This window comes from Micromesistius poutassou (assembly GCF_964030765.1).
Source record: "Micromesistius poutassou genome assembly, chromosome: 11".
Taxonomy (NCBI): Eukaryota; Metazoa; Chordata; class Actinopteri; order Gadiformes; family Gadidae; genus Micromesistius; species Micromesistius poutassou.
In genome coordinates this window covers 19,090,851-19,118,169 of record NC_140281.1, presented here as the reverse complement: position 1 = coordinate 19,118,169, position 27,319 = coordinate 19,090,851, and the positions used below count along the sequence as shown (strand labels likewise).

Sequence of the window (27,319 nt, the reverse complement as noted above, 5' to 3'; positions counted from 1 at the left end):
ATACCAGAGTTCGTAATTTCTACCAAAATACCAAAACTCAAGAACTCCTCTCACTTCTTCCTGGAGAACCGCTTCAGTTCCTCCCTCGCTCTCCCAGCGACGTCGTTCTCCTGGTCTCCGACTCTGCGCCACTTGAAAGCGGTCTCAAGCTGCTGCTCCAGCGTCAGTTGTTCCTCTATCAGTCCATCCACCTTCATTCCCTTCTCCTTCATCGCCCGTGCAGCTTCTTGTGGACTGCCGTAGGTCCGGACGCCTCCTTGCCAGTGGACTCTCAGTGCCGTTAGCGGTGATTGAAACCGAATCCCTTCTCCCTTTAGAACTCTCTTCAGACCCGCATAGCTACGGCGCTTCGTAGCCACCTCCGCTGGGTAATCGTGGTCAAACGTCACTCTCTTTCCCCCGATCTCGATTTTCGTCTGCCAGGCCTTTTTGAGGATGTCCTCTTTGGTTTGGTACTGCAGGAAGTTGACAATGATCGCCCTGGGGTTCTTGTCTGGGGCCGGTCTCTGTGCCAACGCTCTGTGGGCGCGCTGTATTTGTAGACTCGCATCTTCCCCGAGTTTAAGCTCCTCGCGAATCAAGCGCTCGATAAACTCGGGTGTCGAATCCTTCTCTGTGCCCTCTGGTACTCCCCAAACTCGAACATTGTTCCTTCTCGATCTCCCTTCTAAGTCTGTTACCTTCTCCTGTAGCATCCTTTGCTGCTTGAGAGAAGAGGCGAGAATTTCCTTCAGATCTGCGTTCCACTCCTCGGTCTCCACCACACGCTCTTGAATGTCCACAATATCGCTGCCCTGGGCTTCCATTCCCCTGTCGATGGTCTCGAACTTGTTGCCCATCTCCTCATTAAAATTGGCTATTTCTTGTCTCCACATACTTCCCAGATTTTGAATACTCTCTCGAATGTCTTTCATTTCTTTTCGGTTTTCCTCGCTAATTGTTACGATCTGCTTAGACACGTTATCGAAGCCAGCCTTCATGCTAATTAACATGTCATCGTTAGCTGCATCTGACCCGTCGTCTCCCTTTCTATCTCCCATTTTTTCTCGCTCTCTTTGTTTCTTCTCAGTTTCTTTTTTGGTCTGTTCCCTTTTACTACTCATCCCTTCTCTGGTTGCGCGTTTGAATTAAGGCTTTTCAATGTTTTATCACTTCATACACCGGGAGCTCCTGATTTAACGTCTATCCACTCATTTGCTAAACCGGAAGCCCTGTGATATTTTCAAATGCATGCTTGGTGCCGCCCCTCGAGTTGGGCCATTTTCATTACTCGTTGCCAGACCCTACAGCTTTCTATATGTGGGTCTGGATTTCCAGGCTAGCATAATACGGTAGCATAATGAAATCAGTGTTTCCTCTATATGCATTCAGAGGCGCACCGCCGCTGCTGGATTGTCAGCGCCACTGCAAAAAATAAAATAAAATTCAGCAATCTTTTCCTAAGGCTTATGATAAATATCAAAGAAATAGCTGAAAATGAACATAAAAGATTAAATTAGTTTCTGCCAAGTTCAAGGCACATTTGCACAATGATCTGGTCTCAGCAGACACCTTGACTCTGTTGGTTGTTATGTCATATTTGGAAGTTCAATCTGTACATTTTTCCCAAAAAAATCTCACCAGAAGTAACCATTTAAAGGGTTATTTTTCAAAAATTTCTTCCAGGGGGGGCATGCCCCCTTGCGTTACTAGGTTACCCACTTACAGCACCACTGCTACAAAAAAAATTGTGCATGCATCGCCCAGGTACAACAAAAACCTTTCCCCCCGCTGCTGAAAAAAAATCCTAGAGGAAACACTGGAAGTACCAGAGAAATACCAGATACCAGAGAATAAAGGGCGAGCCATTCATCAGAAGCACAGTATCAGCCTTGAGGAGCAGGAGTTTGAGTGTAAGGGCGAGTGTTGAAGGGGCTATTGGATGGGGGTGGGGAGTTTGCACGGGTGTGCATAAATTTTCTATCAATTTTGATGTCTGTGGTGCACACTAAAGCCTGGCCTGGTGTGACCCCAGAAGGGTTATTTAGGGAACTTCTCCTTCCACACTGAGATCAAACGTTAAAACGAGAGGGAAACTACTTGGGTGTATTTTCCGTTGGACCGCTGCATGGACTGCTTGTAGTGGCGCTCGCCACACGTTCTATATTTAGCACGGGGGTCCACGCCCTAGCTACCACCCTCACCCATTCATCACCCATCCCTCTGCCTTCCATAACCACCACCCTCATCCATTCATCACCCAGCCTGCTGCCTTCCCTAACCACCACCCTCACCCATTCATCACCCAGCCCTCTGCCTTCCCTAAGCACCACCCTCATCCATTCATCACCCAGCCCTCTGCCTTCCCTAACCACCACCCACACCCATTCATCACCCAGCCCTCTGCCTTCCCTAAGCACCACCCTCATCCATTCATCACCCAGCCTGCTGCCTTCCCTAACCACCACCCTCACCCATTCATCACCCAGCCCTCTGCCTTCCCTAACCACCACCCACACCCATTCATCACCCAGCCCTCTGCCTTCCCTAACCACCACCCACACCCATTCATCACCCAGCCCTCTGCCCTCCCTAACCACCACCCTCACCCATTCATCCATTCATCACCCAGCCCTCTGATTACACACTCAGCTTACAGTTCAGCCCCGATCCCAGGAGCTGCTCGTCCCTAACAAAGCAACGGGCCAGTCCTGCTTTCTTCTCTCTTGACTCCACATGGGACATCGCCCAAGTCTTTGTTCTCATCCCCAATGTCTGGATCCTCCTTGGCCCACCCCCAGTTGGTTTTAATGTTTCTCTCCTTCTCTCCTCAGATCGTGTTGCTGATCGCGTTCATGTGCGTCACTCTGCTGGTGGCCAGCCTGGTGTGTCTCACCCTCCCAGGTGAGAGTCTCACTCACACACATCTGGTTCTCCAGCTCCACAGCCAGACCATAATTAAAGAGAGCTTTTCTATGGGTGTGTCGCTACTCAGCCAGCAGTAAAAAAAAAAAAACAGAACAAGGGCAGAATGTTCTAGAAGTGGTTGGGCTGTTTGACTCCTGGCCACGAGGTTCTTGGTTCAACTCCCAATGTCCACAGGCTACACTCTCTACTGGGTCATAGACGACATATATTCAACCAAACTAAATCACTGTACGTTGCTTTGGATAAATGAGTCTCCTTAAATGACAAAAAACCTACTAAATGTAGACTCTATGAAACAATAATACGCTCCCTTAGCCAGAGTCCTCTTATCATCTTTCAGTTTGGTTTGCATGTGCAAACTCTACGACATGTAGGCTTAGCGATAACCAAACCACAACCGTTTTCTACGTCCCAAGTACTCATGTTTTTTCTCTCTCTCGTTCTCGCTCTCTCTCTCTCTCTCTCTCTGGTCTCTGTCTGTCTGTCTGTCTGTCTGTCTCTCTCTGCCTGTCTGTCTCTCTCTGCCTGTCTGTCTGTCTCTTCCTCTCTCTCGCTCTCTGTCTGTCTGTCTCTCTCTCTCTCTCTCTCTCTCTCTCTCTCTCTCTCTCTCTCTCTCTCTGCCTGTCTCTCTCTGCCTGTCTGTCTCTCTCTGCCTGTCTGTCTGTCTCTTCCTCTCTCTCGCTCTCTGTCTGTCTGTCTCTTCCTCTCTCTCTCTCTCTCTCTCTCTCTCTCTCTGCCTGTCTCTCTCTCTCTCTCTCCCCCCCAGTGTTCACGGGCCGCTGGCTGATGTCCTTCTGGACGGGCAGCTCTAAGATCCACGAGCTGTACACGGCGGCGTGCGGCCTGTACGTGTGCTGGCTCTCCATCCGCGGCATCACCGTGCTGCTGGCCTGGATGCCCCAGGGCCGCACCGTCATCATGCTCAAGGTCCAGGAGTGGACCTTCATGGTACGGCCCTCTGTACGGCCCTCAGTACGGCCCTCAGTACGGCCCTCTGTACGGCCCTCTGTACGGCCCTCTGTACGGCCCTCTGTACGGCCCTCTGTACGGCCCTCAGTAAGGCCCTCAGTAAGGCCCTCAGTAAGGCCCTCAGTACGGCCCTCTGTACGGCCCTCTGTACGGCCCTCTGTAAGGCCCTCAGTAAGGCCCTCAGTACGGCCCTCTGTACGGCCCTCTGTACGGCCCTCTGTACGGCCCTCTGTACGGCCCTCTGTACGGCCCTCTGTACGGCCCTCAGTACGGCCCTCAGTACGGCCCTCTGTACGACCCTCTGTACGGCCCTCAGTACGGCCCTCAGTACGGCCCTCTGTACGGCCCTCAGTACGGCCCTCAGTACGGCCCTCTGTACGGCCCTCTGTACGGCCCTCTGTACGGCCCTCTGTACGGCCCTCTGTACGGCCCTCAGTACGGCCCTCTGTACGGCCCTCTGTACGGCCCTCAGTACGGAGTACGTATTAAATGAATATGTTGTATATATGATCATTGGGAAGCACTGGTGAAACAAGTGACAAGTCGTGGGGCGGTAAAGTCTGCTCTCAGTACACGCTTCACTTGCTTTGGATAAATAAGTTTTTTGTTGCCGTGCCGTCGCGGCGACATGAAACCAATCCCAGAAGACTCAAACCCAAGCCGGCGCAGTGGAAGCCTTCTTTCTGTGGTGGACGTGGCCGGGGCGTGATAATCCAGAGCCTTTCGGCCGTGGCCTATATTTTCCCGGCATCTCGAGAGTGATTAACTCTAGACGTTGGCAGGTAGCTCGCATCTGATAACGCTGAGTGTTTACTGGGCTGCACCTGCTTTGTTCCAGGGAAGGAGCAACAAAAGAAAGAGCTCAAGTCTGCGTACTCTCTCCCTCTCTCCGCCACTGTAGCCGGCGGCCAGAGGGAGAGAGAGTGGTGTTTACACAGCTTCTCCTTCAAACAGTGTGTGTGTGTGTGTGTGTGTGTGTGTGTGTGTGTGTGTGTGTGTGTGTGTGTGTGTGTGTGTGTGTGTGTGTGTGTGTGTGTGTGTGTGTGTGTGTGTGTGTGTGTGGGCAGATTCTGAAGACCCTGGTGGTGGCCATCCTGGTTGCCGGGGTGATTCCCCTGCTACTGGGGCTGCTGTTTGAGCTGGTGATCGTAGCGCCGCTCCGCGTTCCTCTGGACCAGACGCCCCTCTTCTACCCCTGGCAGGTGTGTGTGTGCGTTCCAACTAGTGATCGACCGATATATCGGGCAGATGTTTGCGTTTTTTTACGATGAGCCGGGGTGAACGTTGCACTCTTGTGTTCAGGACTGGGCTCTCGGAGTGCTTCATGCCAAAATCATCGCCGCCATCACCCTCATGGGCCCCCAGTGGTGGTTGAAGACGGTGATTGAACAGGTAAGTGTGTGGTGGTGGTGGGGGGGGGTGGGGGGGGAGGGCAGAAACACACAGATTTATTTTTTTTTGGGGGGGGGGGGGGATTTGTTACTGACTGGAGATCAGCAAGATTCGTATATTTTTTTCTTTTGCAATTCAATAGTTGAATAATGATGTTATAATATCAATTCATCTCAAAACGTATAGGCCTAGCCTAAAGGAAAGGGCAGTTAATATGTTGACTGCTTCCAATGTTGTGTTGCTCATGCTATAGAATGATTTATTGCTTGTTCAATGAATAATGCAGAACATAAGGAACTTTAAAAAGAAAAATCCCATGCTAAATCGCAATTACAATATTGGTCAAAATAATCGCAATTTGATTATTTCCCGAGATCGTTCAGCCCTATGCGGCCCCGTGTTCCCCGACCTCTCAGCACATCCTGTGTGTGATATACATTTTATTTTCTGAATGAATCAACTTAAGTTTTCCCCCCCATATCAGGTTTATGCTAACGGGATCCGGAACATTGACCTCCACTTCATCATCCGCAAGCTGGCAGCGCCCGTCATCTCGGTGCTGCTGCTGTCGCTGTGCGTGCCCTACGTCATCGCCACGGGCCTGGTGCCCTCCGTGGGTAGGTCTCCACCGCCCGCCCTCCGGCTCTGCCTCTCTAGTTCTCGGCCTCTCTGCCTCTCTGGCTCTCTGCCTCTCTTGCTCTCTGCGTCTCTGCCTCTTTGGTTCTCTGGCTCTCTGGTTCTCTGGTTCTCTGGCTCTCTGGTTCTCTGGTTCTCTGGTTCTCTGGCTCTCTGCGTCTCTGGTTCTCTGGTTCTCTGGTTCTCTGGTTCTCTGGCTCTCTGGTTCTCTGGTTCTCTGGTTCATGGGCAGGCTCACACTACCGTGGCCTGTCCTACTGCTGCAGGAAACCAATGTTGCCAACGTGTCAGACCTGTATCTCCCCCTCCCCCCCTCCCTCCCTCCTTCCCTCCCTCCCTCCCTCCCTCCATCCCTTCTCGGTCTAGTTCAACTTCCTCTTCCTCATTCCATATTTGTCTCAAACAATGGCATCTCAGAATCAGAATCAGCTTTCTTGGCCAAGTATGCAAAAAGGAATTTGACTCCGGCAGGTGTTGACTCTGACAGGTGTTGACTCTCTTTAACAGGTAGACATTTACAAAATGACACTACGCAAGACACTAGCAACACAAAACAGACACTACGCAACACAAAACAGACACTACGCAACACAAAACAGACACTACGCAACACAAAACAGACACTACGCAACACAAAATAGACACTGCGCAACACAAAACAGACACTACGCAACACAAAACAGACACTACGCAACACAAAATAGACACTGCGCAACACAAAACAGACACTACGCAACACAAAATAGATCCTACGCAACACAAAACAGACACTACGCAACACAAAACAGACTACGCAACTCATGCATGATTTTCCGTGTTAGGACCTAGTGTTTTGGGTAGGGCTGTAACCTGGGGATAAAGGGACATGAGCACATCAAAACATTAGTGGTTTTGATGTGTATATATGTTCCCCCGGGGGGGAACATATATACTGGGTACTGGGCAGGACCTGGGACTGAACTGCCTCCCCCCCCCCCCCCCCCCCCCCCCAGGCGTGGCTCCAGAGATGGAGATCCTGATCCAGAGACGGATCTACCCCTTCCTCCTGATGGTGGTGTCCCTCATCGGGATCCTCTCCTTCCAGATCCGCCAGTTCAAGCGCCTCTACGAGCACATCAAGAACGACAAGTAGGGCTCCAAAAAACTACTCGTAACGGCTGATCCCACTCACGCCTGGTGGTATAACACGTCCCCTTCAACAGGTCCACCGGCGGGCTTTCCTCAGATGTGTTCATTGTGTGACGGTCCCGTTGTATAACGCAATAGAACAACACAAACAAAACACAAACGCTGACGCCCCTGTGTGTGTGTGTTTCCGTCCCCTCTCCTTCCAGGTACCTGGTTGGTCAGCGGCTCGTCAACTACGAACGCAAGGCGGGGCGTGTGAGCTCGGCTCCGCCCCCACCTCCTAGCCCCGCGGCGGCGGCAGCAGCGGCGGCAGAGTAGCACCCAAACACGTCACCTTGTGTCTGCTCACCCCCCCCCCCCGGCCCCCACGACTGCACCACCCCCCCCCCCCCCACCCCACCCCACCCCCCGCCCCGCCCGTCTCCTGGATTCAAATCATTCCTTGGACTATATCTACTTGGATGGCGTATTAATCTTAAGCAGGGTTTTTTTTTTCTCTCTATTTTTTTTTTTTTTTTTTCAATGGACGTCAATCATTTTGCTGGACGACCCCTAGCGGTTGGCGATTGGCTGGATTTCATATGACGTGCGAGATACTTGATGCCAAGATTTCAATTTTGTAGGCAAGGGAAGGGAGAGCGAGACGGAAAGGGTGCAAGACTAGTGTTGAATCCCGGTATCTGTGTTGATGTTCACGCCTTGCTTTGTAAAGTCCTGCCTGAGAATTGTACATGTGTAAATACTTTGAACACAAACTTTGTTGTCTTAAAAAAAAAAAAGAATATGAAAATTACCGCGATGACCATTGTACATCTTAAAGTGTTGTATATTAATTTATTAAATCAACCCGAGAATTTATCTCTGCCTTTTGCAATGTAATAGAATTTATTTATATTTCCGGACCACCGGTCAGTACACGACCGAGGGGGGCAATACGGCCTCGTCCTTCGGTATGAGGGGAGACGGCAACACGACTCCAAACATATTTTCCAAAATAACAGGAATCTCTTCATCTTCGAGTGTCCTCATGGTGGTCTTGAACGAGCTCTGCTCTGTGGGGAAGGTGGTGGTGGTCAACCTGTGCCCGACTAAGGTCAGTCTTCCGTCAGGTGTGGGAATTGTACAAACCGACTTGCAGAAGAAGATAGAAGAGGGGGAGGTCTGGTGATAGTCGCACATCTCGGTAAAGTTCTCTCTCTGGCGAGGCTCCAGAGTGAATTTATAGATCCCCATCCACTCTCCGTCCGTCACTTGACTGGCTGGGTCCCCACGCCACTCCAGAAAACGCTGCTCCTCCTCCTCCCTGACCCGGTACACCCGGTGGCCCACCGTCTGGGGCTCAGCCCGGTCATCCAACGAGAGGGGCACGCTGAACCCTGCGCTCCCGAAGCCGACGTCACACAGCCAACGCCGACCCCCCAGACTAACCATGGAGATCAGGTGGTCGAAGGGGGGTCCATAACAGCCGGTGGTCGCATTCTTCACCTGGCCTGAGAGGATGGTGACCTCGAAGTCCAGTTTGGAGAGCAACCAAGAGAAGAGGCCGTTGTTCTCATAGCAAAAGCCTCCCCGACGCTGGTTTACTATCTTGTGGTAGACCGCGGGGAGGTCGGGGTTCACCTGCCCCCCGCAGTGCAGGGTGAGGTTCTCGAAGGGCACCGCCAGCAGATGGCAGCTGTGGAGCGACCGCAGCACGTCTAAGGTGGGTTCGGTGGGATGGTTGAAACCAATGCGCAACAAATACTTAGTAATGTCCATTTCCCCAAAACCCATTATTATTATTATTAGACAAGGATTTCGTCGACTTTTTTTTTCTTCCCTTGAAGCGGTTTAACTTTTTTTTTGGATATAGGGATCGTTGATTTAGGGTCAGGTTAGGGTTTCCTTCTGGTCGTTCGTTCGAGTGTTAAGGGAAGTCAATAAACGTGTTGTTGTTGTGGACTTTGATCCGCGGAGTTTCTTTTCCGTGTTGCTTTCCTGCCTCGGTCTGCTTCTGGTCAGCTGCTCGCTCGGCTCGGGTCCGAACCCCGCGTCTCCAAACACAAGAGGACCCGTGGACGACTGCGGATATATAAAAAAAATAAAAATAAAGACGTCTGCCAAAGGTAGGCCTATTCGATTTTAGATATATATATATATATATATATATACATGTATACACGCATTAAAAAAAAAAATTGATTGTGCCGGGGCCTGGGCTGAAACAAGAGACTTCATCAAGTGACGTCACATCGACACTCCCTTTTTTTTTTTTTTTCCTCAGTTCCGAGGAGAAAGATGGCGCCTACACACGTATTGAGATGCTGTCAACGGGGATTATCATGGATACCTGTGATCTTCATCGCCCTGGTCGTCTGCTGGTCTTATTACGCGTACGTCGTGGAGCTCTGCATATGTGAGTACCCCCCGCCACGGCCCCCCCGGCGCGACAGGGCGTCCGGAGTGTTGACTGCTGTTGCTGTCCAGCAGGAAGTCAATGGGCTGCAGCTCCAACGTTGGTGTGTGTGTGTGTGTGTGTGTTGGGAAGCAATCCACAACTGCTGAGATTAATAAAAGATGTAAAACGTGGTGCAACGGGTTTTACATGCACTGGCGTGTTTGGGTTAACGCGCTTCGATTTGGAGGCGCAGATCAAAGTTTCCTCTGTGGGTTATTTGCTGCTCGCCGCTTTGCCCCTATTGTTCATCAAGGGGGGAAAGATGATGTCTGGCATGGATGAAGAGATGTTCCATCTACTTCAGCTCGGATGCGAAGCTATTAAACTGTCTGTTTGCTGGTATTTGCCGACTAAATGGTGAAATGGATTAAATGCTGCTTCTTTGCAGGCGAAAATGTCTATAACATAGGCTGGTGAAGTCAAATCTCCCATACAATAACCTATGGAAAACTGATTTAATTATATTCGGAATTAATGTAAAACCCATATTTAACGGTGTGCCACTACGTTATGGCAGTCAGCCAACTACATTATTGTTATGCATAATAAGAATATTATTAATCATATTGTTCTGTATAGAAGTCAGTGTTTCATCTAGTCTATATAACATTGATTTGTATGTTTTTTGTTTCAGTCACTATAGGATATAGCAGTATAGGAGAGCAGGGTAAGTAGATTTCCTCATTCTTGACAACTCGACAAACAGACCGTTCTTGACGGCACATCACTGCCTTTCTGTTCTGAGCACATGAGTGTTTCCTGATCTTTGGCAAAGCAGTGGTGTCTGTGTAATACCAAAAGCTCACAGCACCGACCACATACATTTACATGTGTTAGCACTTCTGTGGTCATGTTTGTGGACTCGGTGGATCCTCCTCGACTGCCGGCTACTTCTTTTAATTTTAATTTCCTGTTGATGAAATGGAAAGGCGTGTGGGTCGATGTAACTCTCTCTGTGTGCGTTTCCGTCCGTCACTTTGTGTTCTGCTCCCTTTTCCAGTTGTGTATCTGATCTTCTTCCACGTCTCCTTCGTCATGTTCGTGTGGTCCTACTGGAAGACCATCTTCACCAAGCCTGCCAACCCTTCCAAAGAGGTACACAGCCCCCCTCCTCTCACCAGCTGGAGCCCAGAGGCTCTGCTGCGTGTGTGTCTCATGAGAGATGGATTGTCTCGTTGGACCAAGAGACAAACAGCGGGACAAGCAATAGTTGACTGTAGTCACAGTGTTGACATGACATGATAAAATGCATATATATATGTCATATACTGACATGACATGTAAGATATTCCTTTAAAATGTATTGGGACTTCCAGCTATCCCGATACTTGTTATGATGGTTTGAATGTCAAAGAAGACATTTCCGACACAGATTCGTCAAACTGTTTTGCCTCCGGCTTATCAATATAATAAACGATAAAACCAAAAAACCTGTCCCCCCCCTCCCCCCTTCCTCAAGAAGGCGCCCCTGGCCTCACCACACCACACCACGTGTGGCCGTCGAACAGGGTTGAGTGGCAGGTTGCCATGACAACGGGTGGCATGCGACGGGATCCTGTGAATCATGTTGCCATGGCAGCATAGGTCAAGAGACACAGATGTGTTCCCGCCACACCAGCCGTGTGCTCCTGATCTTACGTACGACCCGCCGTGTGGTATTGACGTCTCGACCCTTAATGAGTTTAGAGAATAAAACTGTGCTGATATGTATAATTATATACATTGGATCGCATTACTTGACATCTCCAGAGACCCCCCCAGCTGTTATCCCAAGGGTCTTAAGGTGGATTTATACTCCTCCGTATAGTGCTGTACGTAGACACGGAGAGCTCTCTCCGTCGACGGAGACCCTCTCTGTAGCTCTATGTGCGCATCCAATATTTTGTAACTATCTGTCGAGGCAACGGAGACAAACGGAGATGGCAAGGGCTGTGATTGGTCCTCTAACAAATTAATTTCCGGAATTACTTTTCCCGGTTTGACTTTGCACCTTATTTACTTTGTACATTGTTTAGTTTGCACATTAAGGACCAATAAACCACCAAATAAGATTTGAAAAGCTTTGGAAGTTTATTTTCAAAACTATTTACATGGCTAGTAGTCAGCGTATAAGATCGCTCGGGCGGTGAATTGCATTGCGCATCCCGACATCCTGACGGAGAACTGCAAATGCTCAAGGGGTCTCCATAGTTACGGAGTCGGATTACTGATTATTGTTTACGTGTATCGGCATTGGCTGATACACGTCGCCAATATTATTTTATTTAATTTTATTTCTTTTTTTCTTTTTTTCCCTGCAGGATTTACAGACAGACAGACAGTTCAATAAATGTTCCTTTTTTAAATCGAGACTTGTCACATTTGTTATCATCATTGTGTCATTTTTATGATGTCAATTGAGGGAGCAAAAGCAGTATTGGCTCCAAATATTGGCTCAAGAAAATCGACATTGGCGTATCGGCTAAGGCTGATGGAAAGAAATCTGTATCGGCCCTAAAAAATACATATCGGTCGATCCCTAGCTGGTAGTCCGACGCCCTAACCCGCTGTCCGTCTGTCCTAACCCCCTGTCTGTCTGTCCTAACCCCCTGTCTGTCTGTCCTAACCCCCTGTCTGTCTGTCCTAACCCCCTGTCTGTCTGTCCTAACCCCCTGTCTGTCTGTCTGTCCTAACCCCCTGTCTGTCTGTCCTAACCCCCTGTCTGTCTGTCCTAACCCCCCGTCTGTCTGTCTGTCCTAACCCCCTGTCTGTCTGTCCTAACCCCCTGTCTGTCTCTCCTAACCCCCTGTCTGTCTGTCCTAACCCCCCGTCTGTCTGTCTGTCCTAACCCCCTGTCTGTCTGTCCTAACCCCCTGTCTGTCTGTCTGTCCTAACCCCCTGTCTGTCTCTCCTAACCCCCTGTCTGTCTGTCTGTCCTAACCCCCTGTCTGTCTGTCCTAACCCCCCGTCTGTCTGTCTCTCCTAACCCCCTGTCTGTCTGTCCTAACCCCCTGTCTGTCTCTCCAGTTCTGCCTGGCCAAGGCGGAGAAGGAGCGCTACGAGAAGGAGGAGCGGCCAGAGACCCAGCAGGAGATCCTGTGGCGGGCCGCCTCCAGCCTGCCGCTGTACACACGCACCGGCTCTGGAGGTAACGCACACACACACACACACACGCACCGGCTCTGGAGGTAACGCACACACACACACACACGCACCGGCTCTGGAGGTAACACGCGCACGCACACACACACGCACCGGCTCTGGAGGTAACACACACACACACGCACGCACGCACACACACACGGGCTCTGGAGGTAACATACGCACGCACGCACAGGCTCTGGAGGTAACACACACACACACACGCACGCACGCACACACGCACAGGCTCTGGAGGTAACACACACACACACACACACACACACGGCTTTGACAGCCTAGGACTGTGAGTTCTGTAATGTCCTCTTGTGTCACCCAGACAAAGATGTCTTCTTCCTTTCTTCACACACACACACACACACTTGCACACACACACACCCTTCTAAGCATCTCACCTCCGTTCCGCACACCTCTGCTGATTGTGTCTGACCTTTGAACTCCCCCTTTTGCCCTTTGCTTCAGGAATTGACGTGGAGGCGGATGCAAATCGATGAATACAAATGGATTGTGTTGTTTCTTTTGTGTTGTTGTTGTGTGTGCGTCATCCAGCCATCCGCTACTGCGACCGCTGTCAAGTCATCAAGCCGGACCGCTGCCACCACTGCTCCGCCTGCGACATGTAAGCAAACGTCCAATCACACGGGAAGGACGACGCAGTTGAGTACCGTCGCGTCCTCATTCAGGACCTGTAGGAACGGTTTGAGCCGAGAGAGAGGGAGCAAAAAAAAAAGAGTGACGGAGAACAAGATCTTTAAACAATTCCACCCCAAAACATTCCCTCCCTCCCTCCCTGCTCTGCCTTTGAGTCGTGTTCACGCGTTCAGCGTCACGTACCTGTGATTGACAGGCAAGATGGAGTCAATCGAGGCAGAGATGCCCTGTCTGGTCGGAATTGAACTAGGAGGGGTCAGAAATGGATATGGGCTGAGCTCATGCAGGAGCTGTGAACTTTGAAAGCTGTTGCTCTAAAGGTGCATTTCCCTCACTAATGGCTGACTGGTGGTGAGTGAAATGCACTGGGAGAATAACCCCTTTGATTTGCGCTTCTCTTCATCTCCAGGTGTGTGCTGAAGATGGACCATCATTGTCCGTGGTATGTTTTCTCGCTGTTTTATTCCCAGAGACGTGCACTGAAATGACAACATCTACATTTAAGTTCAAGCGTCTCTCCGTCTACTTCCTGCCCACGCAGCAGCGATGTCACCTCTTCCTGTGTGTCTCCCAGGGTCAACAACTGTGTGGGATTCTCCAACTACAAGTACTTCATCCTCTTCCTGGCATACTCGCTGGTGTACTGCCTGTTCATCGCTGCCACCGTACTGCAGTATTTCATCAAGTTCTGGACCGTGAGTGGCCAGGCATAGAGTGTGTGTGTGTGTGTGTGTGTGTGTGTGTGTGTGTGTGTGTGTGTGTGTGTGTGTGTGTGTGTGTGTGTGTGTGTGTGTGTGTGTGTGTGTGTGTGTGTGTGTGTGTGTGTGTGTGTGTGTGCCACCAGTTCTGCATGGTGGTGCTAATCACCGGGGGGTTCTGTACAGCCCCAGTGTCTCCACCCCCCTCCCCCCCCCTGTCCCCTGCTGTGACCCCCCCCCCAGCCCCCATGAACCTCTTGTTCTCCCCATGTCCTAACGAACACACACCCTCATTGTTCATTGACCCCGCCCCCCCCCCCCCCCCCCCCTTGCGACTCCCAGAGCCATCGGGGGAGACGCACACGCACGTCTCTGCCAGCGCCCCCCCACCTCCGTGAACTCCCTTTCTTCTTTTGTCTTGCTGTTTGGTTTACCCTCTGTTCAGATGACACACACACACACACCTCCCTTTCCCCCCGCCCCCATCTCACTTGGCTTTGACCTTTGACCCTGTCCTAGTCGCGTTCCCCCCCCCCCCCCCCCGTTCCTTCCCGGTGTCGCTAACCTGTGTTGTCTCTGTTTGCACTAAAGCTTTGCCGGAGGAAATCGGCAGAGAACTGCCCCAAGGTAACCTGCCCCCCCCTGGCCCCCCGTGCTCGTGTCTGTCCACCCCCCCTGCCCCCTCCCCACATCCGCTTCCGCGCCCACCCGTCCATCCATCGTCTTATTGTGCCTTAGTTCTGTTACATTTTGGTTCTGTGTTACGTTGTGGTTCTGTTACGTTGTGGTTCTGTGTTACGTTGTGGTTTTGTGTTACGTTGTGGTTCTGTGTTACATTGTGGTTCTGTGTTACATTGTGGTTTTGTGTTACGTTGTGGTTCTGTTACGTTGTGGTTCTGTTACGTTGTGGTTCTGTGTTACGTTGTGGTTCTGTGTTACGTTGTGGTTCTGTGTTACGTTGTGGTTCTGTTACGTTGAGGTTCTGTTACGTTGTGGTTCTGTGTTACGTTGTGGTTCTGTTACGTTGTGGTTCTGTTACGTTGTGGTTCTGTTACGTTGTGGTTCTGTGTTACGTTGTGGTTCTGTGTTACGTTGTGGTTCTGTGTTAACGTTGTGGTTTTGTGTTACATTGTGGTTCTGTGTTACGTTGTGGTTTTGTGTTACGTTGTGGTTCTGTTACGTTGTGGTTCTGTTACGTTGTGGTTCTGTGTTACGTTGTGGTTCTGTGTTACGTTGTGGTTCTGTGTTACGTTGTGGTTCTGTGTTAACGTTGTGGTTTTGTGTTACATTGTGGTTCTGTGTTACGTTGTGGTTTTGTGTTACGTTGTGGTTCTGTTACGTTGTGGTTCTGTTTCGTTGTGGTTTTGTGTTACGTTGTGGTTCTGTGTTAACGTTGTGGTTCTGTTACGTTGTGGTTCTGTGTTACGTTGTGGTTCTGTGTTACGTTGTGGTTCTGTTACGTTGTGGTTCTGTTATGTTGTGGTTCTGTGTTACATTGTGGTTCTGTGTTACGTTGTGGTTCTGTTACGTTGTGGTTCTGTGTTACATTGTGGTTCTGTTACGTTGTGGTTCTGTGTTAAGTTGTGGTTCTGTTACGTTGTGGTTCTGTTATGTTGTGGTTCTGTGTTACGTTGTGGTTCTGTTACGTTGTGGTTCTGTGTTACATTGTGGTTCTGTTACGTTGTGGTTCTGTTACGTTGTGGTTCTGTTATGTTGTGGTTCTGTGTTACATTGTGGTTCTGTGTTACATTGTGGTTCTGTGTTACGTTGTGGTTCTGTTACGTTGTGGTTCTGTTACGTTGTGGTTCTGTGTTACGTTGTGGTTCTGTTACGTTGTGGTTCTGTGTTACATTGTGGTTCTGTGTTACATTGTGGTTCTGTGTTACGTTGTGGTTCTGTTACGTTGTGGTTCTGTTACGTTGTGGTTCTGTTACGTTGTGGTTCTGTTATGTTGTGGTTCTGTGTTACATTGTGGTTCTGTGTTACGTTGTGGTTCTGTTACGTTGTGGTTCTGTTACGTTGTGGTTCTGTGTTACGTTGTGGTTCTGTTACGTTGTGGTTCTGTTATGTTGTGGTTCTGTGTTACATTGTGGTTCTGTGTTACGTTGTGGTTCTGTTACGTTGTGGTTCTGTTACGTTGTGGTTCTGTGTTACATTGTGGTTCTGTTACGTTGTGGTTCTCTTATGTTGTGGTTCTGTGTTACATTGTGGTTCTGTGTTACGTTGTGGTTCTGTGTTACGTTGTGGTTCTGTTACGTTGTGGTTCTGTGTTACGTTGTGGTTCTGTGTTACATTGTGGTTCTGTTACGTTGTGGTTCTGTTACGTTGTGCTTCTGTGTTACGTTGTGGTTCTGTTACGTTGTGGTTCTGTTACGTTGTGGTTCTGTGTTAACGTTGTGGTTCTGTTACGTTGTGGTTCTGTGTTACGTTGTGGTTCTGTTACGTTGTGGTTCTGTTACGTTGTGGTTCTGTGTTACATTGTGGTTCTGTTACGTTGTGGTTCTGTGTTACGTTGTGGTTCTGCTTTGCGTCGTGCCGTGGTTCTACGTCTCCCCGTCCCCACGGACCCTTTTCACGCTGGTGTCAGCAGGAGCCGTTGGGTTCTGCTGGGTTCTGCTGCGTGGTCCACAGAACCAGGAGAGCAGGTGGAATGGAACAGAGTTCTATTAACGGGAGGAGCAGCACCTGTGTTTGCACGGCCTGAAAGGGGACCAGTGCATCCTCATTTCATCCATTTCTCGTGTCGCTTTCCCATTTCTCTTGAGGCATCTCCGCCCGTGCTGTCTGTTTTAACTTTGGCGGCATTCTCTCTCTCTCTCTCTCTCTCTCTCTCTCTCTCTCTCTCTCTCTCTCTCTCTCTCTCTCTCTCTCTCTCTCTCTCTCTCTCTCTCTCTCTCTCTCTCTCTCTCTCTCTCTCTCTCTCTCTCTCTCTCTCTCTCTCTCTCTCTATCAATCACGTCTCCTCCCCAGAACGAGCTGCCAGACACACACGCCAAATTCCACGTGCTGTTCCTTTTCTTCGTGGCGGCCATGTTCTGCATCAGCATTTTGTCCCTCTTCAGCTACCACCTGTGGCTGGTGGGGAGGAACCGGTCAACGATAGGTACGTGTTCTCCAACACACAGACCGGAGAACCATTGAGGCGGAGCAGTCCATCGGGACTGTGTTATACAATTATTTGCATAGTTGATTCATTGATGTTATTAGTTTGATATATATTTTGTCTATAAAACGTCATAAATAATAGAACAATGCCTGTCACAAGTTACCAGAGTGAGAAGTGTCTTAAATGTGCTTGCTTCATCTGATGGCAGCCAAGAAACAATACGTGTTCATTTTATAATCATCCATGAAATATTTTGTATTTGTAATTCATAAGACTGAATGATTAATCGACAATCGACCATTCTCCGTTGATTGACTCGTGGTTGCAGCTCTACAGTCCATTGTGTGCTTGTGATTTCCTTTTATAATCTTACGTACAGATGTTCATATTCTGCGTCTCCCTGCGTTTCTCCATCAGAGGCATTCAGAGCCCCGGTCTTCAGGACCGGCTCCGATAAGAACGGCTTCTCTCTGGGCTTCCGCAAGAACGTGGCCCAGGTCTTTGGGGACCAGAAGAAGTACTGGCCACTGCCCCTCTTCACCAGGTGAATAACGCTTTCGTATGTGTTACGACACATAGTATAAAACGGGTGGCTTAAATCAAGCGATCTGATTGGTTCCTAACTGTTGTATAATGAGCGTATACACACAGCTATGACGTCCGTTCAGTTTACAGAGTTCGTATCACTCCGCGCCTAACTTGAACTGCTGTTTAGTTATATATAAAAGCAATAGCATAGTTTACTGAAGCCTAAAAATATGTTGATTGATGCAGAGGGTGGAAATGTTGTAAAGCAATAGTCACACGCTGAGTGTACTGCTCGATAGGCTAAATTGCCGGCGAACCAAGCTACCGTCTCTAGCCTTCTCTCTGAAGGACGCTACAGTGTGTTGCATAGCAACCGCCGCACACTTTGCAGGCAGCCAGGAGGGACTACATTTTTGTATTTGTTTAAAAAATGCTTTTCCGACTTTCTTGTTTTTTTCAAAATTGAGGGTGTCTATGACTTTCATTTCACCATACTTACATAACCATTTTACACAATAGACATTCCACAGCCTGTCGTGATCTATTGCTTAAGTATAGAATATATGTCAGTGGTACAAAGCATTATAGCATTAATTCAGCCTTTTTCCTGATATTTATTTTAAAATCATTTATTGTGTGAAACAACAAGGAGTTTGTCTTAAGCTGACCCCACACTACAAGATAAATGTCCCGATATCGTGGCCGATTTGCCCCTTACGAGAATCGGGGTGGCGTTCCCATGGCAGCCGAATCGGGACGAAAATCGGCCAAGATTATCCTGTCTGCCGTAGTGTTCTAAGATAGAATCTCATAAACTTAAGACCACCCAATCTCAAAATCGGGGTTATCCAACATGTTAGATATTTTCGGCATGTTGAGTGTGTAGTCAACATAATAGCGACGCACGCACACACAAACACACGCGCAAAACACACACACACACACACACACACGCTGACCCGAGGGTGCTCCATAATGCCATCACATCACAATGGAGAGTCACCATCGTGATGCCCCCTCCCCCGGCGCCTCACTTTTCAATTTTCGTTTCCAAATATTTATTTAAAAACGAAAATATCTGTTTTAGTGCGTGTGTGTTAAATTAAATGGTTTTATATCTTAAACAAATTCCGTTGCAAATAGGAGGCGCGCAGCATCAATATCCTAACTAAAAAAAGTAAGTCGGCCAACACAGACACATTTTGCAGATTGTAAATTGACATGAGACATTGTAAACGTTCACAATCCTGCTCTATGCTCTGTGATATTTAGTTTATCATCATTTCTATTAACTTCTGCGAGGCGCATAAAGTGGTCATGTAGATCGGTCGTCTGCCCGTCTATTGCGCGTATCACACATGAGCAGATCTTGCACACAACGTCAGTCGTGTCCCTTGGCTGTCCTATTTGTTGATGTTGTTATTGTCATGCGTGTTCTGGTTATTTGCGCATGATTAAACATGAGTCTTTATATGGCGATAAAACAAAGCTTTGTTGCGTTTTTTTTCCTTCTTTTTGAAGTGGGGATTGGGGGTGCGGCAACCCGGTTGGGACGTAAAGGGGGTGCGCAGGAAAAAAAGTTTGGGAACCGCTGCTCTAGATCTACAATCTCTTGTCTCTCGATCTCTTGTCTCGTGCTGGATGACGCAGCCTACACGGCCGAGAATCGGATAAGATTATCCTGTAGTGTGTGGTGTTCCGTCTTGTGTTCTAATCTTATGTAGGATCGGAGAGCAACAAATCAGCTGCGATTCTCGTTATGTGTGTGGTGTACTCTGACTCAAAAATCGCATAAGATTAAAAAATCGTGTAGTGTGGGGCAGCCTTTAAAGGTCCCATGACATGCCACCAGAGTGTGACAAGCCATTACAAGCCATTTTGGAAATCTGCCCCTTATGACATCACAGGTGGGCGTGTCCACCTAGATGTGCGATGGATAGATGAGCAACGTTTGCTACAGTCCACTGGGTAGGCTGGTGGACTGATCTATCCAACACACGTCTAGGTGGACACGCACACTTGTGATGTCATAAGGGGCAGATTTCTACTAATCACACCGGTGGCTAGTCACGGGACCTTTAAGGATGCAATAGGTGTCAGGATTTCAACTAGCTGAGTGTTGAGGTGTCCCTGAGCAAGGCACCTGACCCTAACTGCTCCCAGGGTCAATATTGTAAAGTGCTTTGGATAAAAGCGCTGTATAAATGCAGTCCATTGACCAAATAAGATGCAGTGATACAATGTCTAAAAGGAGGAATAAATACATATATTGCACCCACTTTAGGCAAGGCAACTTTATTTATATAGCACTTTTCATACACAAGGCAGACTCAAAGTGCTTCACATATAACATTGTCATACAATAAAAGAAAATAATAGAGAAGTAAAAAAGTAAAATAGATAGATAGATAGATAGAAAATAAAGGCAAAGTTAAAAAAAAAAAGCATTTTAGAAAGTGCAATGTATTTAAGATCAACAGTCTCTGATGCCCACGTCGGGACTCCGACCCGACCTAAAGGAACGTGGTCCTTACTTTATAAATAGAATTGTAAATGTACATAATGTGTCAGCCTAACCCTAACCCTGCCCCCCCCCCCCCCCCCATGGCCTTCTGCAGCCAGGGCGACGGGTTGATCTTCCCCACCCGCCTGGTGAGCGCTGACCCAGAGCAGGCCACTGGCTCCCAGCACCCTGAGCCCAGCAAGAGGTAACGGCCCTGGAGGAAATTATTAAATATTAGGGGTGTAACGATACGCGCGTTAGTACCAAATTTTTTCGGTACGGTTCGATGCACGTTTCATTTCGGTACGTACCGAAGAAAAAAATGAAAAATAAAATATATTTTTTTAAGAATAAAGTTTTTATTGATTATCACACACTCTGTGAGTGTCTTGTCTTGATGTCCTGATGTTTTGTGTTGAGGACCACAATGGAAATAAGTCCTGGACTTTATTGTGTATTATCCTCAATTGTATTTGATGTCTTTTCATTTGTGTTAGGTTTGATACAATTTAATAAATCAAAATCAAATTGTTTAATAAAAATAAAATAAAAACTGCTGTACCGAAAAACATACCGAACCGTGACTTAAAAACCGAGGTACGTACCGAATCGTGACTTTTGTGTATCGTTACACCCCTATTAAATATGAACCATGGATGCTATATTTTAATGGTTTGCTGCATTTTTTTTTGCAACGAAAGAGGATTAACTTTCAAATGGTTTAAAAAAAAAAAAAAAAGGTTATTAAATGTTGTTGACCATTGGCTGCCAGCTCTCTCTCAACCACGGGTTGGACGATACGCAATGAAACATCCTAACGATGAACCACTCACCCTGTTCCTGTCTGTTTGTGGGGGGGCGTGTGCCTTGCAGTGCGGCTGAGGTCCCGGCCAGCCCCCTGAGCGAGTCCCAGAACCACCTGCTGAGCAACGACCTGCACGGCAACCACGCAGCAGCCGGCCACCTGGCTAATGACACCCTGAAATCAGGCAAGACACACACACACACACACACACACACACACACACACACACACACACACACACACACACAGTTAATGGGCTGGCTAATGTTTGAAGCACACTGTGCCTGCCTGGATGTCGGCTGTGGGTTTCCCTCATACGTTTAACGCTGTCCCCTCTCTGCACCACAGTGGGAACGGACAGCATCACCATATCGTTGGAGAGCGAGTCCTAACCAGGTGAGACTGGTGACGCATGGTCGCTGATAATCTTGTTCCTGTCATCATTATTATTATTATTATTATTATTATTATTATAGGTAAAAGGGGTAGTCTCTGATTGGTGGTAAGAGGTAACTCATAGGAGCCTCAGGGACATTCCTGTGAATCACATTGAGGTTGACGGCGTCTTACAGCCAGCCTGACTCCGTCACATCATGTCGCCCATTTGTAAAATAATGTGTCCACCCTTGTTCTTAGCCATTGTAATTCATTCAGTGCAAATCGCATGCATGCAATAATAATAAGTTCCCCCTGCACTTGAGTTCCTGTTGACATAAGTAAGGTTCTTGTGAAGGTCCTACGGCCCAGTCAGCCTGTAAACCAGCCCGCCACTGTAGGCCTGCACACAGACCATGTTTACCCAAGACGCCTGCAGGGAGTGATTAGGGGGAACAAATCTGGCCTGTGTTTGCGGACATCTTAGTGTGTGTGTGTGTGTGTGTGTTGTGGCACACCTGACCTTGTTGAGTGATCCGCCTCCTCCCCAAACAGGACACAATTTAAAGGGGAAAAGCCAAAACGGTCAGTTTATTCCAAATCATATAAAGTCTCTCGCTGTAAAACACAAAAGAAGGAAAACCCTTGGAGGAATCGACGGTCCCAGCCGGTCTCTCCGTACACTAGTAGCCATATGGCTGGGAGAGCCCTGGAGGAGTGGAGGAGCTATTTCAGCCCTGCTTCTCCACCTGCTCCACAGATGCTCTGCATCTCCTTAATTGGTAGCAGCTCGTGTGTGTGTGTGTGTGTGTGTGTGTGTGTGTGTGTGTGTGTGTGTGTGTGTGTGTGTGTGTGTGTGTGTGTGTGTGTGTGTGTGTGTGTGTGTGTGTGTGAGAACACTTCTTTGGCGTGCTGTTAACACAAACATCGTAAAAAGCCACTTCACCCCAGAAGCTAATGTGATGTTTTTTCTTTCAATTTTTTTTATTCTCTGTCACAGGAGAAACTCCTCGGCCATTTTTCAAAAACGATGCCTTAAGCGACACAACACCATCACCATGGAAACGGTCTCCCAGCACATCCTCCATCTGCACAGATTCATCCCCGCATCACCCTGGAGATGCGTCCCATCATCCCCACCGTGCTGACCCAGTCAGGGCAGTGGCACCCCCCCCCCCCCCCCCCCCCACACACCTGCACGTTGTCCAGATACACATACATACGCTGTTTGTATTAATGAGAGATATATAGATATATCTTTATGTAGATATGTCTTTATGTATCTATAAAGATGTATATGTCTGTATCTATATCTAGAGTTTTATATATCTCTATCTTTTTTTCACGCTTTCTGCTTGTGACACCTCACGACTAGGACTGATGTCTGGGGTGGGGGGGGGGGGCGTTTGAGCCCAGGAACCCCCCCCCCCCAGTGTCATCAGAGAAGGGGAGTGCTGGCCCAGAGATGAAGACTAGCTGGAACTCAACAGTCTTCTACAGGTTGTTGCTGTTTTCGTTTTTTTTTTTTTGCTGCTGATTTTTTTTTTTCATTTTATTCTCTGCTCATTTTTTTTTTTCTTTTATAATAATTTTCTTCATGGACCGGTGGGTCGTAATGGACGTTTACAAGGAACAATGGATTTCGTTATGTGTGTCATTTTTTTTTTTTTGGTTTGCGGCTGTGCGTGGACTGCACCTTGCAGACCTGGACTATACCAAACCGTTATTGGAAGGGGGGAGGGGTCTCGACTCGCGTGGTGTTTTTAGACGGAGCGGCACAAGACGGCACGGTTGCACTTTCTGGATTTGAGTATCGATGTCTTATCAAACAAGGTGCTTCATTTTTGGATTTTGTGATTCATGGCGTGAGTTGGGTGTGACGCAGCAGCTGTTGTTTTTGTTATTTTTTATAACTAACAGGAACTCGACGAATCTGCTGTACGTATTGCGGTGGGAGGATCGGTTTACATATATTTTATGTACATTTGCTGCTTTTTAATATCGGACCTTTCACCTGGGAAAACGGCCTCCAGCATGTTTAAGCGACGCTATGCTGAATGGGGACGGATATTTTCTTTACTATTATTTTTTTTCTTATGTTCCATTCAGTCATCACGTCTCTTCAGGCTCACTTTTATACAGCCCAAGGCTTCAACTTTTCTAGGCCCAATGCCGCTTGTTGCCAAATAAGGGCTGACCTACAGGGAGCTCCAACCACTGAAGTGTTTACAACATCCAAGCTTTACCTGTCCTCTCACCTCCACGGCCATTGTCATTCTTACCAAATGCGTTTTGTCGTCGCAGTGCAACGCATGTACCACGCCTACTTGCCGCCCTCTCTTGTTGGGAGCTGCAGGGATGCGTCTGCAGCACCGATGACGGCCAGCAGGTGGCGATATTACTCCTGGTATTCTGCCCTCGTTTCAAATGAATGGTGTTTTGTATCATATCAACAGCTGGCTCAGGGGTTCCTTCATACTCAGTCTCCTTAGGGACTTATACTTTAAATATTATTATTATAATGAGCGCTATGATCTTCACAACCAATTAACAAGTAGGGGATTGACGAGTGGAGATGTCGTTGTTGGGCCGCTTAAAAATGTAAAATTAATATTTTAGCTCTTGCCATAGCTTTACTGTTATACAGAGTTGCCAAATGCAGTTGTTTTATTTTTGTTTCGTGTTCAGTCTTTGTTTTACTCCCTTGCTCGTGGAAAGCACCAGAAAAATACAAGGGCTGCCTGGTTCAGTCTCTACATCCCCATTATCACATCTCTCCAAAGTGTAAAACCTACAGCGTCAAAGCCCCGCCACCGTCCGACCTGTCTGTTGAATATTACGTGTTCCATTTTCAAAGAAAAAAAGGCTCAGTTGGTAGAGGGCCTCCCGCTCGTAACCAGGGAAACGGAGACACTTCCGCTTTACAGTGATATCTGTGTGACTTTCTCGTCTGTCAGGCTTGTGAAGTACTGGTTTAAAGTCAAATTTTGTGTGTGTGTGTGTGTGTGTGTGTGTGTGAGAGAGAGAATTTCGAAAGTGTCACTGTTGTCCTGAATGTATGTTCAGTCACGGCAACTCAAAACTAGTGATGTGTCCTGCAAGCCCCACCGACACCGTTCCCCAGTGATCGGAAGGTATTTCAGGGGGTCTATAATTTGGTGTATTTGTTTTTTCCTCCGCTACCCAATGATGTGTCAGCATTATCGAATCAAACGTTTTTTTAAATGGCGTAGCATTATTTGTTTTGGAGCGTTTGTAAATTGTTTCCAGTGTGGGGAATAGTCTAGTCACTCAGTTTCCGATGCTGGGAACAGAACATGTATCCCCTTCCACCAATTGAAAAAAAAACCTTTTATCTCTGCCCAGAGACTAAGGTGTGTGTGTGTGTGTGTGTGTGTGTGTGTATGTGTGTTGGCTTGTCTTTGGCAATAATTATTTAGTGCAGCCATGCCTTTTAGTGTGTGGCTGGCTGTAAACATGTTCCCAATGTAGGGGCTTTCAGTTTTAGTTGCTCTCCATAACATCAGATTGTTCAAAGATCAGCTAGACTCTGTTTGTCCATCATCAGAATAACTGAAGCCATATAAAGGAAGACTCCTGTAATAAGGACGGACATTTTTTGGTCTAATATCAGTGTTTTTATTTTATTTGTTTGATGTAGCCTAGTGAAACCATGCTTATTACCATATATATTGTTTTTGTGTGTGTGTGTGTGTGCGCATGTGTATGCGTGCGTGTGTGTGTGTGTGTGTGTGTGTGTGTTAAAGTTTTGTTAAAAAACGACTGCATATATATTTTCTTTTCTGATTAATTTTCTGTATTTTGTGAATGTCATATATGCCTCTACATTAACGTAAACATAACAATAAATGTTTTGTTTTTTTAACTTCAGGCTAATGTCGCTTTGTAATCCATTTCAAAGAATAAGATCAAGTGCCGGTTCAAATCAAATTCAGAAACTCAGAGTCCTTTGCAATCGCAACGAGATAATGTGAAATCTTTTGTTACTTGAACAAGCAGACTTAAAAGGGGCCTTAGTGCTTATTCCTCACAAATGTTCAGCCTTTAGACTTTGTCCCTCCCGGTGAAGCATATGTTTCTACAAAGTGAACGCTGTCAGGGTTAGACTGACATGTGTTTGAGGATTCATTGGATTGGATAATCTTTAGTCTCAGGGGTGTAATTTCGTTTGCAAACAGTAGTCAACAATCCCACACATCATAAAATAATAGAGACGTAAATAGATTTAACATACAGGTGATGTCTATATAAATAGTTTATAAATAAATCTACTTTCTGGAGCAAAAAAAACAGTGTGCAGGCCCTCCTCTCATATCTAATACTATTGTCTAGCACATGTGGATTACCTTTGGATGTGCGCACCACCCCTCTTTTTAATCCATATATAACTGGAATGAGATCTAGAACACTAAGACTCCATCAGTCCTTTGTTTAAGTGTCCTTTGTGAAGTAGTTAAAGTGTGCACATCAACCCAACGGCTCCCAGAACTAGGGGTGTAACGAACGAACACTAAAGTCACGATTCGGTACGTACCTCGGTTTTTAAGTCACGGTTCGGTATGTTTTTCGGTACAGCAGTTTTTTTGTTTTTTTTTAGGATAAAACAATTTAGGATAAAAACACAAAGTCCAGGGACTTATTTCCATTGTGGTCCTCCTCAACACAAAACATCAGGACGAGACAAGGCAGTCAGAGTGTGTGATAATCAATAAAAACGTTTTTCAAAAATGTTTGTTTGTTGTTGTTGTTTTTTTCGGTACGTAAGCCTACCGAAATTAAACGTGCATCGAACCGTTAGACCCGTACCGAAAAAATTCGGTACGAGTGAGTATCGTTACACCCCTAGAACCAATTCTCTCATGTTTGATTTGGCCCTCCTAAAGTGGAACCCCTCCCTTAGGTCCGGCCGGGGTGCGTGAAGAGGATACACCCCGAACTATTGGCCCAAATGTGACTATTCTAGCCAGTGACGGACTGGGAGCAAAAAACGGCCCGGGCATTTGCGCATTATAACCGGCCGCGGGTAATTGTTTACGGGGGGGGGGGGTTGTTGCGCGCGGACACAATTGTTGAGGGGGGGGGGGTGGGGGTGGTTGCGCGCGGACACGATTGTTGACGGTGAGGGGGGGGCGGGGGATGAGTAATGTGGGGCCGCCGTCGCGACGGTGGGGCCGCGCGATCACTACAAGCATGCCGCTCCATCAAGCATTGGCCGGCCCATGAGAGGCCAAACGGCCCACGAGAAGCCAAGCGGCCCACGAGAGGCCGCGGCCCTTCTGGCATCTGCCCAAATACCAGACCGTCCAGTCCGTCACTGATTCTAGCAGACCCTCAACCGGACTGCTTGCATGGCGGTTCACCTCAGAGGCTCTTAATAAATATATCCAATATTGATTAAATTGGGGCCAATAATAGTCTTTTGGCAAGACATGGGATTACGCTACAATTTACGACCCTCTATCAGCCCCGTGTGTGTGTGTGTGTGTGTGTGTGTGTGTGTGTGTGTGTGTGTGTGTGTGTGTGTGTGTGTGTGTGTGTGTGTGTGTGTGTGTGTGTGCGCGCGCGCGCGCGTGCGTGCGTGCGTGCGCGCGCGCGCGTGCGTGCGTGCGTGCGCGCGCCATAGGGTGAACGGCCTTCATGTCGATGCCGGCGACGCACGGACGGCTCTCCTAAGTAAACAATCCCCAGTGAAGAAACAAGTCCATAGTGACCTGCAGGACCTTCTCATCCGCAGTGGTCCAGAGACCTTTGGAAGGCTTCTGTCTCTGAAGCCTTTGACTGAAGCTCTGCAGTCTGCACGCACGGCCCCAGACACGGCATTGAAAAATATTCACCGATGGCTCCAGCGTAAACAGGAAGGTTTTTCCGTCTCTCCACCGAAGACTCACCCGCCTGGCCATTGTCTCCATGTTCGGGAAGGTGGCAATAAAATGAGGTTCTTTCCACTTGCGACAAAATGATTACAAAGTCAAATTGTGATTGTACATCCTGCGTATTAAAAAAAGGACCTAAACAAGAGCTATAT

The 27,319-nt window shown here is 47.9% G+C and overlaps 3 protein-coding genes across 3 annotated transcripts; 2 read left to right on the top strand and 1 right to left on the bottom strand.

Annotated features, from left to right (window-relative positions):
- The first annotated feature begins 2,749 nt into the window (after positions 1–2,749).
- LOC311355508 (E3 ubiquitin-protein ligase MARCHF6-like) lies at positions 2,750–7,890 on the top strand. Its single transcript, XM_084475266.1, has 7 exons — positions 2,750–2,883; positions 3,674–3,855; positions 4,944–5,078; positions 5,179–5,268; positions 5,753–5,885; positions 6,897–7,032; positions 7,239–7,890. Exons 1-7 carry the CDS (start codon positions 2,751–2,753, stop codon positions 7,348–7,350), a joined length of 921 nt encoding a protein of 306 aa, XP_084331392.1. The 5' UTR covers position 2,750; the 3' UTR covers positions 7,351–7,890.
- LOC311355510 (arylamine N-acetyltransferase, pineal gland isozyme NAT-3-like) lies at positions 7,887–9,010 on the bottom strand. Its single transcript, XM_084475267.1, has one exon. It carries the CDS (start codon positions 8,803–8,805, stop codon positions 7,942–7,944), a length of 864 nt encoding a protein of 287 aa, XP_084331393.1. The 5' UTR covers positions 8,806–9,010; the 3' UTR covers positions 7,887–7,941.
- Positions 9,011–9,024: 14 nt separating this feature from the next.
- LOC311355507 (palmitoyltransferase ZDHHC20-B-like) lies at positions 9,025–22,439 on the top strand. The gene is made up of 14 exons (XM_084475265.1): positions 9,025–9,137; positions 9,296–9,427; positions 10,104–10,136; positions 10,470–10,564; positions 12,476–12,596; positions 13,157–13,226; positions 13,668–13,700; positions 13,833–13,953; positions 16,927–17,059; positions 17,480–17,606; positions 20,209–20,298; positions 20,967–21,082; positions 21,247–21,294; positions 22,274–22,439. Exons 2-13 carry the CDS (start codon positions 9,310–9,312, stop codon positions 21,288–21,290), a joined length of 1,101 nt encoding a protein of 366 aa, XP_084331391.1. The 5' UTR covers positions 9,025–9,137; positions 9,296–9,309; the 3' UTR covers positions 21,291–21,294; positions 22,274–22,439.
- Positions 22,440–27,319: the final 4,880 nt, after the last annotated feature.

Excerpts from the sequence above, each read along its gene's own strand:
- LOC311355508 (XM_084475266.1), top strand. The coding sequence starts at position 2,751 with ATGTCTGGATCCTCCTTGGCCCACCCCCAGTTGGTTTTAATGTTTCTC. Across the intron at positions 2,884-3,673 it reads GGTGTGTCTCACCCTCCCAG|TGTTCACGGGCCGCTGGCTG; the intron begins GTGAGAGTCTCA and ends TCTCCCCCCCAG. Across the intron at positions 3,856-4,943 it reads TCCAGGAGTGGACCTTCATG|ATTCTGAAGACCCTGGTGGT; the intron begins GTACGGCCCTCT and ends GTGTGTGGGCAG.
- LOC311355510 (XM_084475267.1), bottom strand. The coding sequence starts at position 8,805 with ATGGGTTTTGGGGAAATGGACATTACTAAGTATTTGTTGCGCATTGGT.
- LOC311355507 (XM_084475265.1), top strand. The coding sequence starts at position 9,310 with ATGGCGCCTACACACGTATTGAGATGCTGTCAACGGGGATTATCATGG. Across the intron at positions 13,701-13,832 it reads ATGGACCATCATTGTCCGTG|GGTCAACAACTGTGTGGGAT; the intron begins GTATGTTTTCTC and ends TGTGTCTCCCAG. Across the intron at positions 17,607-20,208 it reads CCACTGCCCCTCTTCACCAG|CCAGGGCGACGGGTTGATCT; the intron begins GTGAATAACGCT and ends GGCCTTCTGCAG.